We start from the raw sequence: 12,171 nt of genomic DNA on the forward strand, positions 1-12,171 counted from the left end.
CCCGGGCTGCGCCGGCGCCGCCAGCCCCGCCCCACGCCGGCCCCGCCTTCCTAGCCAGGACAATAGCGTGGCAGCTCTGCGCAGAGTGGAGCAGCTCGGGAACCCCGGGTGGGAGCCAGCGCCAAGCCCCCGCCTCCTAGAGATTCCGGGAGTCCCACCTCATGCAAGGGCATAGCCAGGAGTCTGGGTCATAGGCTCCGCCGTTTTGAGCCCTTCCTCAGGACCCTCACGCCCAGCTTTCTCTTCCCTCACACCCACTTACAAATCAGCCTTCTCTAACAGGCGTGACAACATTGGAGATCTCTCCCCCCAGCAAATTCCTCCCTTGAGGTCCCAGGAATACAGGCCTGGGAAACTTCCCTAATCAAACACAGCAGCTGAGACCCAGTCCCCTTCTCCCTCAGATCCAGGAGTCTGGGCTGCAGGGGTCTTCATTTTCAGGACTAAAGACCAAGGACCCTCGCCTCTCCCGCCCACCCCTTTCTTCCTAAGACTCAGGAGTCTTGGCCTTCTGCTCTGCTTTCCAAGGATCCCAGGTGTTTGGACCTTTAATTCCTAGCTCAAGGATTCATAAATCAAAGCCTTTCTTTAAGGATGACCCGAGTCAGGTGCCATGCACCACAGGACTCAACCCATCCTTGCTTTAAGGACAATGGCATCTCTATTCTCTCTAGCTTCTTCCTCCCCCCCTCCTCTTCAGGGCTCATTGCTTTGTCTCCTCAAATAACTAGAATTCTGTCTACCCCAAGCCCACTGGAGCAGCCCTGTCATGTATGTGCATCTGTGCATCTATGTTTGTGTAGATGTATGTCGAAAGAACCTGGAGTGCTACATGGGTGGCTCATGGTTTTGTTCCTACTCTCACTTCATTGCCTAGGGTAGAGGAAGGGCCTTAGGGCAGGTTTTTTAAAATTAAATTTTAAAAATTTTTATAAACATATAATGTATTATTAGCCCCAGGGGTACATGTCTGTGAATCGCCAGATTTACTTACACACTTCACAGCACTCACCATATCACAAACCCTCCCCAATGTCCATAACCCCACCACCCTTTCCCTATCCCCCTCCCCCTGGTTACCTTCAGTTTGTTTTGTGACAGTAAGAGTCTCTATGGTTTGTCTCCCTCCCCATCCCATCTTGTTTCATTTATTCTTTTCCTACCCCCCAAACCCTCCATGTTGCATCTCCACTTCCTCATATCAAGATCATGATAGTTGTCTTTCTCTGATTGGACTTATTTCGCTAAGCATAATACCCTCTAGTTCCATCCATGTTGTAACAAATGGCAAGATCTCATTTCTTTTGATGGCTGCATAGTATTCCATTGTGTGTGTGTGTGTGTGTATCACATCTTCTTTATCCATTCTTAGGGCAGATTTAATGGAATCCTTCCTTGTGGAGGGTGATAATGCTAGGAGAATCCCCAAGACACATTCACTTCTCAACTTCTTTTTTTTAATTAAACATAAATATTCTCATCCCCAGATTCCACCCCCACACAACCCAACCCACTTCCCTCCTCTCATGTCAGTTCTCACCCTATCCTCACTCCTTGGATTCAATTTTTCCAGGGTCTTGAAGGAATTTTGAAGGAGTCAAGATAGTGGCCATTTTGGGTTCCCGGAGAGTGAACAGCCATCTTGGCTGCACTTCCATTGGCCAAGCAAAATGCCCCTCAGAGAGAACCAGGACAGGGCCTGGTCTGGCTTCTATCTAGATCTTCCTATGTTGCCTGTCTGCTCAGTACAGGTGGTCATTTTGAAATCTCTTCTTTCAATGTCTAGAAATAATTTCCATCCCTGCCTCTAACTCCTATCACCCCTGTCCCCATCCCTTTACAAAGAGCCCGTCTGCCATCTTGAATCCCTTTTACACAGGGGAAATAGTTGGTCAAGTGGCCATCTTGCTCCTTTTGGGGCAGCTTCTTTGGCTGACCTGATTATACACCAGTAAGTCAGACAATTGTATGATCTTTCTCTCCCATCAATGTTCAGTTTTGGAGGAGGAAGGTCACCAACTTGTTCTGGTTCCTCAGAAATCAGGACAATCCATTATGGCAAGTTGAAGATTCCAGGACTCTTCATTTGGAGGGCTGTCATACATGAGTCTGGAGACGTGGGTGGCTGGGTATGGGGAAAGCAGCATATGGGAAAGGTGGAGTCCTGGGGGCCAGATCTGGGGGTCCAATGGATGTCGGTTTGCTGTAGCTGGTAAAAGCTCGAGGGTGGGGTGTGGTGAGATAACCTGCCCGAGCTTTATAAAGTCTGCAGGGGGGGACCATGCCTAGGTGTGGGTTGAAGTCACAGAAGGTAGGGGTCCCTGGATGTCCAAGGGGGGAGGGGGGCGGCAGGAAGAGGCCCCCTCCAGGGCCTTCACCAAGGCTCAGGCTCACACTGACTCCTCGGACCTTGTAGTAACCATTGGTTGGATCCTGAGGGGACAAATGGGATTATATGAGTTATATGAGGATATGGTGGGGGGAGGTTAGGGTCCCTAATGGAGAGACACACATAAAACTTGACCCTGAGACTTAGAAATAGGAGCAAGCTGAGACCCAGAGACAGAGACAGACATATAGACTGATAGGAAGATAAAGTGGGACAGAAAAACAGTGACAAGAGACAAAAAGACAGAAGGAAATGGGCAGAGAAAGGCAGCAACAGGGGGTTATAGGCCTGCTAAGGGTTGGTGGTAATGAAGGAGATGCAGTGGGGAACAGAGAGATTGAGACCAAGACATTCATTCATCTGCCCACCAGCCCCAAGGCTTTGATTCTGTGTCATGCCTGATGCTGTTGCTGGAGGTGACTACCACGGGGAGAGACTGGGGTCCCCTGCCTTCATGGAAATCCCAGGCCAAAGAGGAAATGGCAAATCCCCAGTGTCAAGAGGCGTCAGGGTAGTGATGGGGGAAGGACAGGTGGAGGGATAAGCCTTAATGGGGAAGCAGAAGCAGGATTTCAGGACTGGGATAGGAAGCCAGGACAGAGTGGTCCTAGTTGTGACAGGCGGAACACAGCATGATCAGGACTGTGAGGAGGGAAGCATGGGCTTTCCAGAACAAGAAATGTTTGAGCAGAGACCAGAGGAATGAAGGACAGAATTAGGTAGGTATGGGAAGGAAAGTAGTGTTTCAGGCTAATTGAGTGGCGTGTTCTGTGTATAAAGGAGACAGAGAAGGGCTCTGGACTAGAGGCTGAGGTCAGTGGAGCTCAAAAGTGGGGACCCCAAAGGAGAGGCAGGTTTGGGGAGATATGAGGCCAGTGTGGGATCTGGTAGGTGGAAGGGGCCTAGCAGAGGCATCTAGGAGGCCTGGGGTGGGACTGTGATGGGAAAGCTCAAGAGGGAGGCCAAGGCTGGACAGATTTGTGGGCATAATCAGCAAGTATGCCAACAGGCTGCAGAGGTGAATGAAGTGGCCCAGAAGGCAGGAGGAAAGGGTGAAGGGGGCTAGGTCCCAGGTCTGGACCCAGAATTAACAAGGAGAGGACCAAGCTGGGAGAGAGCTGGAGACTCAGTAAAGGGAACCCCTCCCTTCCCAACACTCACCTTGGTCTCCAGAGCCCCCTCCTCATCCAAAACCAGGTCACTGTGGTCCGTGTGCACAATGGGTCCCTGGGGTAGGGTGCTTAGTGAGAGGGGGTACTCAGAGAATCCTCCTGGCCCAGTGCAAGACCCTGACAACCCCCAGCTGGACAGTGGAGGCCAGGCAGAAGGGATCAAGAGCAGCTGGAGCTCAGGTCTGGACTCAAGACAAAGGGCCCTGGGGACATATTTGGTCTAGGGGATAACTGGGTCAGGGGAGTATTTGGACTTGGGGGACATTGGAGCCTGGGATCACTTGTTTGGACTCAGACCCTCTTTGAGTTGGGGGGCCCAGTTGGGACTGGGTTTCTCATTGTTCAAAGGCTGAGTTGTGTCTGGGGACCCTAGTGTCCTACCCGGTCCTCGCCGCTGCCTATCTCCTCCTCCTCAGGGCCCCGAGAACTGGAACCGTCACTGCTCCCTGGGATTCGCACCAGGTTCTTTTGCTTGGAGAAAGAGGCTGAGGCCAGGGACAGTGGGACAACAGAAATAAAGGATGGAGCAGGGTCACAGTTTGTGGAGACCAATGAGCAGGAAGAAAGAGAACTGGGTTGGGTCAGGAGGCTGGGAAACAATGAGAACCTGGGAGGGTAAGGACCCTGAGAAGATGGGCATAGGGCTTGAGGGAGGAATCAGGACCCAAAGGTGAGCCAAGACCATAGAGGTGGGACTGGGGGCAGGTCAAGGCCAGATCTGTTGGTGGAAGGGGAGCAGGCTTGGGGGAAGGTACCAAGGTGGGGTTCAGTCACTGACCCTTGCCATGGCGCCAGCAGCAGAGGGTCACCCCGATGACGACCATAAGAAGAGTCATGGCGGCAGAAGCCACTCCAGCCACAATCCGGACAGTGGGCAGCAAGTCTATGGGGAGGACAGGGAGTGTTCTGATGAGGCTAAGTGTGAGGCTCAGGAGGAACCGGGGAACAGGGACTCAGAGCTTGCTTGGGTTGGATTCTCTGGGTTCAAAAGGTCACCAAGTTTGGGGATACCCAAGTTTGTAGTTCCTAGCTTAGAGTCCTTCCAGTTTAAGGGCATTTGAATTTGGGGTTCCACAAGTTTAAACTGCCTGGCTTTAGAGAGTCCGGGAGTTTGAGCATTTTTAAACTTTACAATGCCCCATATTTGGAGCTACCCTTTTTTGGGGTACCTAAGTGTGAGGGGTCTCTCAACTTAGAATTCCACATTTAAAGGAATTTACTGTTTTGGGGGGACTCAGGATTCAAGGGACTCCTAATTTTGAGGCTCTTAAGGTTTGAAGCTGTCTGCATGTGGAGGTCCTTGGCTTACAGATTGTGGCGTTTGGGGGCTTGGAGTCTTCAGGCCCAGGATCTCACCTCTACGTCCCAGGCTGACCTGGGTACCTCCCTCACCCAACCGGTTCCTGGCACTGCAGTTGAAACCCCGGCTAAAATCGGATTCCTGGGTTCCCGAAATGTGTAGCACAGAGATCAGGGCTGGGCCCTGTCCTTCGCGGCCTTCTGGAACTGGGAATGTCTCCACCAGGAACCGACCCTGTGACCCCGCCTCCAGAAAGCCCTCATCCCATGACCAGACCTGGGGGCACAAAAAAAGGGAAGTCTTAAGGAGACTGGAAGGGGAGGGAAAGGCGGGCAGGCTGTGGATCACAGCAGTTTTGGAGGTCCGACTGGGAGGTCAGGGAGGCCGGTCATGACAGCGGTGACATTTCCTTACCACGGCATCTGGAGCTGGGGATGCGAAGACTAGACACTGGAGGCGGGCGGGGCCCCTCAAGAAGGCGGGCGCAGAATGCAGGGCGGTCACAATTGGGGGAGCTGGTTTGGAGATTGTGGACGATCAGATAGAGGCCGGGCCCTCGGAAACTCCAATTCTCAATAAGCCGGGGCCAGGTCTTGGCCCTCTCCACTAATGCCAATCAAGCAGGCCACGTCCCTCAATAAACTCTGAACCTCTCAGAGGCTCGCCTGGGTTAGGTCTCGCTCCCACCCCAGATCGGGGTCTACAAAGCTCGACTTTTCAAGGCCACGCCCACCCCCCCCACCCCCCACCCCCCGCTTAGAGCTCGCCCACTCTGCGGGCTCCCAGTCCAGGGCTCTACCCGGTCTTCTAGAAACCGCCCCTTTCTCACCGTTCACAGTCAGCCTAGCCTCCGCCGCGCCGCCCCCCAGTCCCGAGAGCCCCGGCTCAGCCCTGCATACGTAGTCGCCTGCGTCTTCGGGCCCCACCGACGGAAGAAGCAGCGTGGTCCCGGACCCCAGCACCTGGGATGGGGTAGGGCGTCAGGGGCAAGCCCCGTCCACCGCCAGCCGCGGCCACAGGGCCCAGGTCGGGTCTCACCTGTGCGTCCCCGCTGCGGGTCCAAGTTACCCGTGGGAGCGGGTTCCCGCGCCAGGCGCAGCTGAAAGAAGCATCTTCCCCTACGTCTACTGACATGGGCTCTGGCCTTGCCTGCAGAATTGGCCCGACTGGAGGAGAGAGAGAGGAGGCGTCGCACGGCCGGGGAGGGATGCAAGGATGCAACTTCTGACTCGGGATCAGTCACTCAGAAACGACAGCCTCAAGGCCCCAAGGATAGGCGTCTGCTCCATAACCACTCAGCTCACGCTCCCGACTCACACGCCCAGGCCTCGCCCTCGCCCCGCCCCTCCTTGGCACCGACCCAGCACAGCCAATCCCGGCCTACATCCCATTCCGGCTCCGCCTCCTCTCTCTGCCCATCTTAGCCACGCCTCACTCAAGCCCCTGACCCGCTACGGTCCGCCACACTTTGGCCCCACCCCGGGCCCCGCCCTGGCTCACACTGCACGTCGAGCGCGGTGCTGCGGTTGGCGCTACCCACAGCGTTGCTGACCTCGCAGGACACGGGCTCAGTCAGGAATGAGGCGTCTGCCACGACCTCCAACATTGGCCCGCGGGCCCCGAGCACCGGGGAGCCTCCCTTTGCCCACCTGCGGAGGGAGTGGGGCTGTTGGTGTTGTCTCTGCTCCCCAGGCACGCCCACTTACGTCCCAATCTCAGTCCTCCCCAAACCCGTTCTCCAGTGACCTTCGTCCTCACCTATAGCCAGTGACAGGAGGTTGAGCTGTGGCATGGCACAGGAAAGTGACCTTCTCTCCCTCCAGCACAGTCTGTGGTTCTGCAGACAGAGTCACCACTGGGGGGTCTGTAGAGGTGGGTCATGGTCAGCGGTGAGCAAGGACCTGGAACACCTCCATGGAGCACCTGAGTCCAATGCCCAGCCTCTCATAGGCTGGGTCCCCAGTCTCTTCCTTTTGAGCTAGGAGCCCAGGACTCCAATTCCAGTTCCCCCAGGACCACAGGTCCACAACCTCCTCCTTCCTAATATCCTGGACCCTAGTCTCGGGTCCTCTTTTCTTCAAGAGCCAGGGTCTGATTGTACTCACACTGCAGGCTCAGTGTGATAGCTGTATCTTTCCCCGATGGCAGGGCCTGGCTCCTGGCCCGACAGACCAAGGTGGCTCCATCATCATGGCTGGAAGGAGTCAAGGATAAGATGCTCTCCACTGACCCAGTGGTTCCTTCCTTCAGCAGGGTCTGGAGGTTATGAATAATAATAATGATTTCACTTACCCTGTATGCAGTGTTTACTACCTGACACTTCTAAGCGTTTTATTTAATCTGCACAATTACCGCATGAAGTGACTATAATGGTCCCTATTGTACAGATAAGGAAGCTGAGAGATGGAGAGATTCAGCCACTTGAACTCAAGACCAATCAACCAGCAAGTGACTGAGCCAGGATTTGAACCTAGGTAGTCTGGCTCTGGAGTTCTTGTCCTTAATCACATACCAAGAGTCCCAACACTTGAACCTCTTCCCTCACATGCCCCCTCTCCCCTGGATAAGCGTGTTTTCCCTGAATGGGCAAAGGCTGCATAGAGATTTGGACCTGACCTGGCGGAAGGTGGTCCCATCCAGTCGGATCCCATCTCGGAACCACAGCAGCTCAGGGGTGGGGCGGGCATCCCCACGGCTCCGACATGTCAGATTCGCAGGAATTCCAGCCACCAGAGACACAAAGGGGCCGCCCAGCACCTGGGGGGCTTCTGGGGGCACTGTGGGGTAGATTGGGGTCAGAGCTCTATCCTGGGCCCAGAGACCCCAATCTTCCTGGCTCTAACTGACCACCCCTCTGGGTTCCCTGGACTCTGGTAATCAGTTAGCACTGGCTGTCCCCCTGGGCTTCCCAGGGACAAGTGAGGGTCCTCACCCAGCACATGCAATTGGGCTGGTCGAGAGCGGAGGCCTGCTTGTGTGGCCTGGCACTCATATGAAGCTTGATCCTCTAGCTCCACGGGCCTAATGTAAAGATCGTGCTGGCCGCTGGCTGCATTCCCTGAAATCCAGTACCGGGACCACCCTGCAGTTGAGGAAGAGGCAGTCACACCAAGGCTCTGAGTTTCTGGCTCCCAGAAACTTCCTCCCCCGCCCCCAGACATCCCACACTAGAAAGACACCCAAAAGTGGGTGCTGGGCCAGAGAGACTCTAACCCCCTCCCAATCCAGAGTCACAGCAAACTGGGGGTGGGTGAAAAAGTCAGAAAAAAGCAAAAGAGCAACTGTCATAGAAGTCCGATTAGATACTACCTCTGGAGTGAGCAGAGGGCTATGATAGGAGAAAGGAGAAAGGAAGTCTTCTGGGGAACGGCCAGTGAACGTGAGTAGTAGTCACGTGAGGGTCTACTTTAGAACTACTTGGCAAATCTTCCCTTTATGTTTTAGGTGCGTTTCTGCATTTACGTAATATTTCATAATGCAAATAAAAATCCCCTACTCCCCCAAAGAAGCTAAAACTTCAGTTCTTCCAGATGTTCATCTAAACCCAACAATTTCCCAAATTTGAAAACATCAAAATAGAAACTTCAGATAAGGCCCAAGCCCAGCACCCCTACCTGGAGCCAACCCCTCCTGAGCAGAGAGAACAGTCTCACCTGGCAGGTCCCTTTCGCCCCCTAGAGCCAGCCCATCCTTAGTCCACTGAACCAGCCCCCAGTATTCGCCCAGGGCACAGGGCAGCCGGGCCTCATCTCCCAGCAGTGCCACCAAGTCATCTGGTTGTTGCAGAAAATGGGGCGACAGACCTAGGAGGATCGGGGGAGGGGACCAGGGTTGAGTTTAAAAATGAGCTTAGCTCCGTCATTCAGGACCCAGGAGTCCAGCCTCCCAGAGTTCTCTTCCTGCAGAACTAGGTGTCTGAGCACACCCGCCCCCAACCCCGTTCCATCTACCCCAATAAAGAGGCATCTGGCAAACAATCCTCCCCCCAATTCCCCCCCCCCCCCAGGTACCTGCATGCCCTCGGAGGCAGAAGAGGAGGACGAGGAGGGCGGGGACCAACATTCTGAATGTGTGTCCCCCAAGATCCCGTAGACTTGCTGTTGCACTGGCTTCCTTGAAAACTCCTTCCTCAACGGCACACCTCTCACCACCCTGGTCGGAGCTCCTTTCGCGCCCGACTCTTCGCCCCAGGCTAGGAGCCACCCCGTTTCGGGCCTGGAGCTCCCCAAGTCTGCTCAGCCGCAGGCTCCAACAATCTGAAACACCGGCGGTTTCCGCGCGCTTGGTCTCGGAGAAACCGGGGAGGGTCTGATCCCACTCGCCCCGCCCCCTGGGAGACCTGCGCCTTCCCATTGAGAAACTCCCGCGGCCAAGACGCGGATGAATGGGGGCACCGCAGGCCGGGGTCTCCCGGCAGGCGGGCGCCCCAGCCAAATTGGGGTCTGGGAGCCGGAACACCTGGGTCGAAGGAGGGCGTTCTGGTTGGGTTGGACACCTGCACCCTGCCAGGCTTGTGGGGGGCATGACGGGGGAGAATGGAAGAAACTTGCTCAGACTAGGTCCTGGAGGGAACGCGCCGAGTGGAAACGAAGCTATAAATGGGAGCCCCTGGGGCTTCGCTAGTTTCCGCGCCTTGGGGAGGCGGGGCTCGGGGCTCCCCTGGGTCTGCGGGTCAGGAAGAGGACACCGAGGTGCCTGGGGGCAACTGGGACTCCTGAGAAGAGGAGGGGGTTCAGTTCTATTCGCCTTAAAACCCCAGCTCAAAATATCCCTCCCCTGCCTTGTTACTACTGCAAACCATAGCACTTCCAAGGATCAAGGAATCCAGGCCCCCAGCCCTTCCTTCCCGGAGACCCCGCAGTCCAGGCTCAGCCCCTCATCCCACTCGACTGTGGTTGCCGGGCGACGGCTGCGAGGCGGCGGTGCCCAAGCTGGGCCAGGCAGGGAGGCTGGGAACCGCGCAGCTTGTCCTGACGGCTGCATGCCGCCCAGCTGGGGCGTTCCCACGCTGCAGGCCGGCCGGTGCGCTGCGCAGCTGGCGGGGCAGGTGGGCGGGACCCCGAGCCGACCGAGGGGGGTCTGGGGGCCTGGGACCCTGGGTCTGACATTCCAGAGCCTGCAGGGACTGGGGGGGCCACACTCAGGTTCTCTGGCGTTCCTGAGCTCAGGTTCTTGTCTCTCCAAATGGCAGGGGCTTGGACTCCAGGATTCTAAGATAGGGCATTCAGACTTCCGTTGACTGAGAAACTAATGGCCTGCGAGTTTCTGGGGAGTTGGGGACTGAATTAGGTCTCCTGCCTGCAGCTTGGTGCAGTTGGGAGAGGAGGATAGGGCTCAGAAAATCAGGTCTTAAGTCTTAGAGTCCGTGGATTAACCACCAATCTCTCCCACCCCCACACAGGCCCAGGAGGATTTGAAAATCACAGACAGTGAACATCTGCCCTAAGCCCTGTGTGTGGTGGGGGGAAGGGTTGGAGGCCTAAACTCCTGGGTCCTTGGGGAGAAGCAGCTTCAGCCTTGGGCTGCTGAGTCTGAGAGGGGTGGGTCCTCAGGACACAGACTTCTAGGTCTGGGGGCCTGAGCTGGCTTCTGTTTGGGGAATCCAGACCCTGGATTTTGACAGAGGATGAGCTCAGAGCCAGGACTCCTGAGTCCTCGGGAGGAAGTCAGTTAGTAAGGCTGTTTTTCCAGACAACTGACATCGCTTCCCCTTCCTGGCTCTCTTGGGCCCCAGACATGGAAAAATGGAGAGTGGAGGCCCCAGAAGTATCCAGAGAAGGAAAACAGCCAAGGTGGATGGTGGAAGGTTTGTGCTAATTAAAGGTTCCAGCAACTGACAGCTCTACACCCCGGCCCTGAGGGACACCATCTGGTGAGAGCCCCTACTGACAGAAAAGCCAGCTCTGCATCCAGTCCATTCCCCAGGACGTGTGGGGGGCAGTTGGGAGAGGGAATATGGGGGAGGGTGAGGAGTCAGTAATGGGAGGGAAGAAACTAGAGGGAACATCAAGGATGGAGCTGTGGGGGTTCAGGCCAGATGCCTCATTTTCTTCCTGGAGGAGGACCAGAGAAGGGAGTGGGAATGGGCGGGGGGGGGGGGGGATGAGCCGTTCCAATTCCTGCAGGAGATAAGTAGGAAGAAGAAGCTTATCCCGTGTGTGTGTGTGTGTGTGTGTGTGTGTGTGTGTTGTGTGTGTTTGTGTGCATGCTGGGGTGGGGTGGGTAGGGCAGGCCAAGCAGCATTAGGGTTATAAAATTCTAAGACGGGACAATCAGGAGGGCTCAGCGATGGAGAAAGAAATAAAAGTGTAGTCCCATATTGACTGAGAACAAATATTACTGATGGTCTGGTGTGTGAGAGAGACAGAGCATGGGGAGTGGGGAACAGAGATGAGAACATAGAAAGAAAACAGAGACACATAAAGGCACAGAGACAGTGACATAGGTGAAGGTTGCCTGAGATGTAACCACTAATGGAGGGAGGGAGGGGGAGAGAGGGAGAGACAGAGGGAAGCTTTGTGAACCAGAATTCACATGGCCACAGGGTTCCCAAGCTGGGCTCTCTCCTATACCCACTTAGGGCAAGTGGTCTTGGACCCTGCCTTTCCCTCCACCCACTCTGATGGCCCTGCACGCTTGTCTACCTTTGACACTCTTTTACACATATGTACTCTTGCGTATACTTTCACAGATCATGTTGGTTTTTTTTTTTAAGATTTTATTTATTTATTTGACAGACAGAGATCACAAGTAGGCAGAGAGGCAGGCAGAGAGAGAGAGGAGGAAGCAGGCTCCCCACCAAGCAGAGAGCCCAATGCGGGGCTCGATCCCAGGATCCCGGGATCATGACCCGAGCCGAAGGCCGAGGCTTTAACCCACTGAGCCACCCAGGTGCCCCTCACAGATCATGTTTCACTCTCACTTCCTCCGTGCTCACATGCCCCTGCACTCACGCACACATATGCACATAGATATCTGCATTTCCACAGTCTCTCAGACACACTCTTGCACACTCTCCCCCAGAGACCCCTGATGGCAATGAGGACATGTCTACTCTGGGAAGGTAGAGACTTGCCAAGGTCATGTGCCAGGGGAGGGAAGAGCTGGGGAGTCCTAACCCCACACTGGGTCCAGCTGTCCACTTGGGTCTGACCGGCTGCCCCTTATCCCTGGCCCCAGCCAGGCCCTTGGGGTCATGGGGACTGGGGAGGCACCGTGGAATGTTCCTGGCATGTGCTGACAGGGGATTTCATGCCCCAGCTGGGCTGGGAGGAGGCTGCTGGGCAGAGGCCTGGAGCTGGAGACTTGGG

At 55.5% G+C, this 12,171-nt stretch overlaps 1 protein-coding gene across 4 annotated transcripts; it reads right to left on the reverse strand.

Annotated features, from left to right (window-relative positions):
* Positions 1-1,523: 1,523 nt before the first annotated feature.
* On the reverse strand, positions 1,524-9,046 carry KIRREL2 (kirre like nephrin family adhesion molecule 2). 4 transcript variants are annotated; one of them, XM_059381201.1, is made up of 16 exons: positions 8,872-9,046; positions 8,515-8,664; positions 7,794-7,943; positions 7,478-7,638; positions 6,967-7,117; positions 6,620-6,725; positions 6,362-6,510; positions 5,900-6,027; positions 5,691-5,823; positions 5,276-5,376; positions 4,918-5,137; positions 4,342-4,444; positions 3,943-4,054; positions 3,551-3,616; positions 2,395-2,433; positions 1,524-2,125 (listed from the first exon to the last, which is right to left on the reverse strand). In XM_059381201.1, the coding sequence occupies exons 1-16, from the start codon at positions 8,921-8,923 to the stop codon at positions 2,054-2,056; spliced, it is 1,893 nt and encodes a 630-aa protein (XP_059237184.1). In that variant the 5' UTR covers positions 8,924-9,046; the 3' UTR covers positions 1,524-2,053. The 4 variants fall into 4 exon arrangements, with proteins under 4 accessions (XP_059237184.1, XP_059237185.1, XP_059237182.1 ...); XM_059381202.1 differs by lacking the exon at positions 8,515-8,664; XM_059381199.1 differs by having other exon boundaries at positions 1,524-2,433.
* Positions 9,047-12,171: the final 3,125 nt, after the last annotated feature.

The sequence above is a fragment of the Mustela nigripes genome, chromosome 17 (genome assembly GCF_022355385.1).
Source record: "Mustela nigripes isolate SB6536 chromosome 17, MUSNIG.SB6536, whole genome shotgun sequence".
NCBI classification, from domain to species: Eukaryota; Metazoa; Chordata; class Mammalia; order Carnivora; family Mustelidae; genus Mustela; species Mustela nigripes.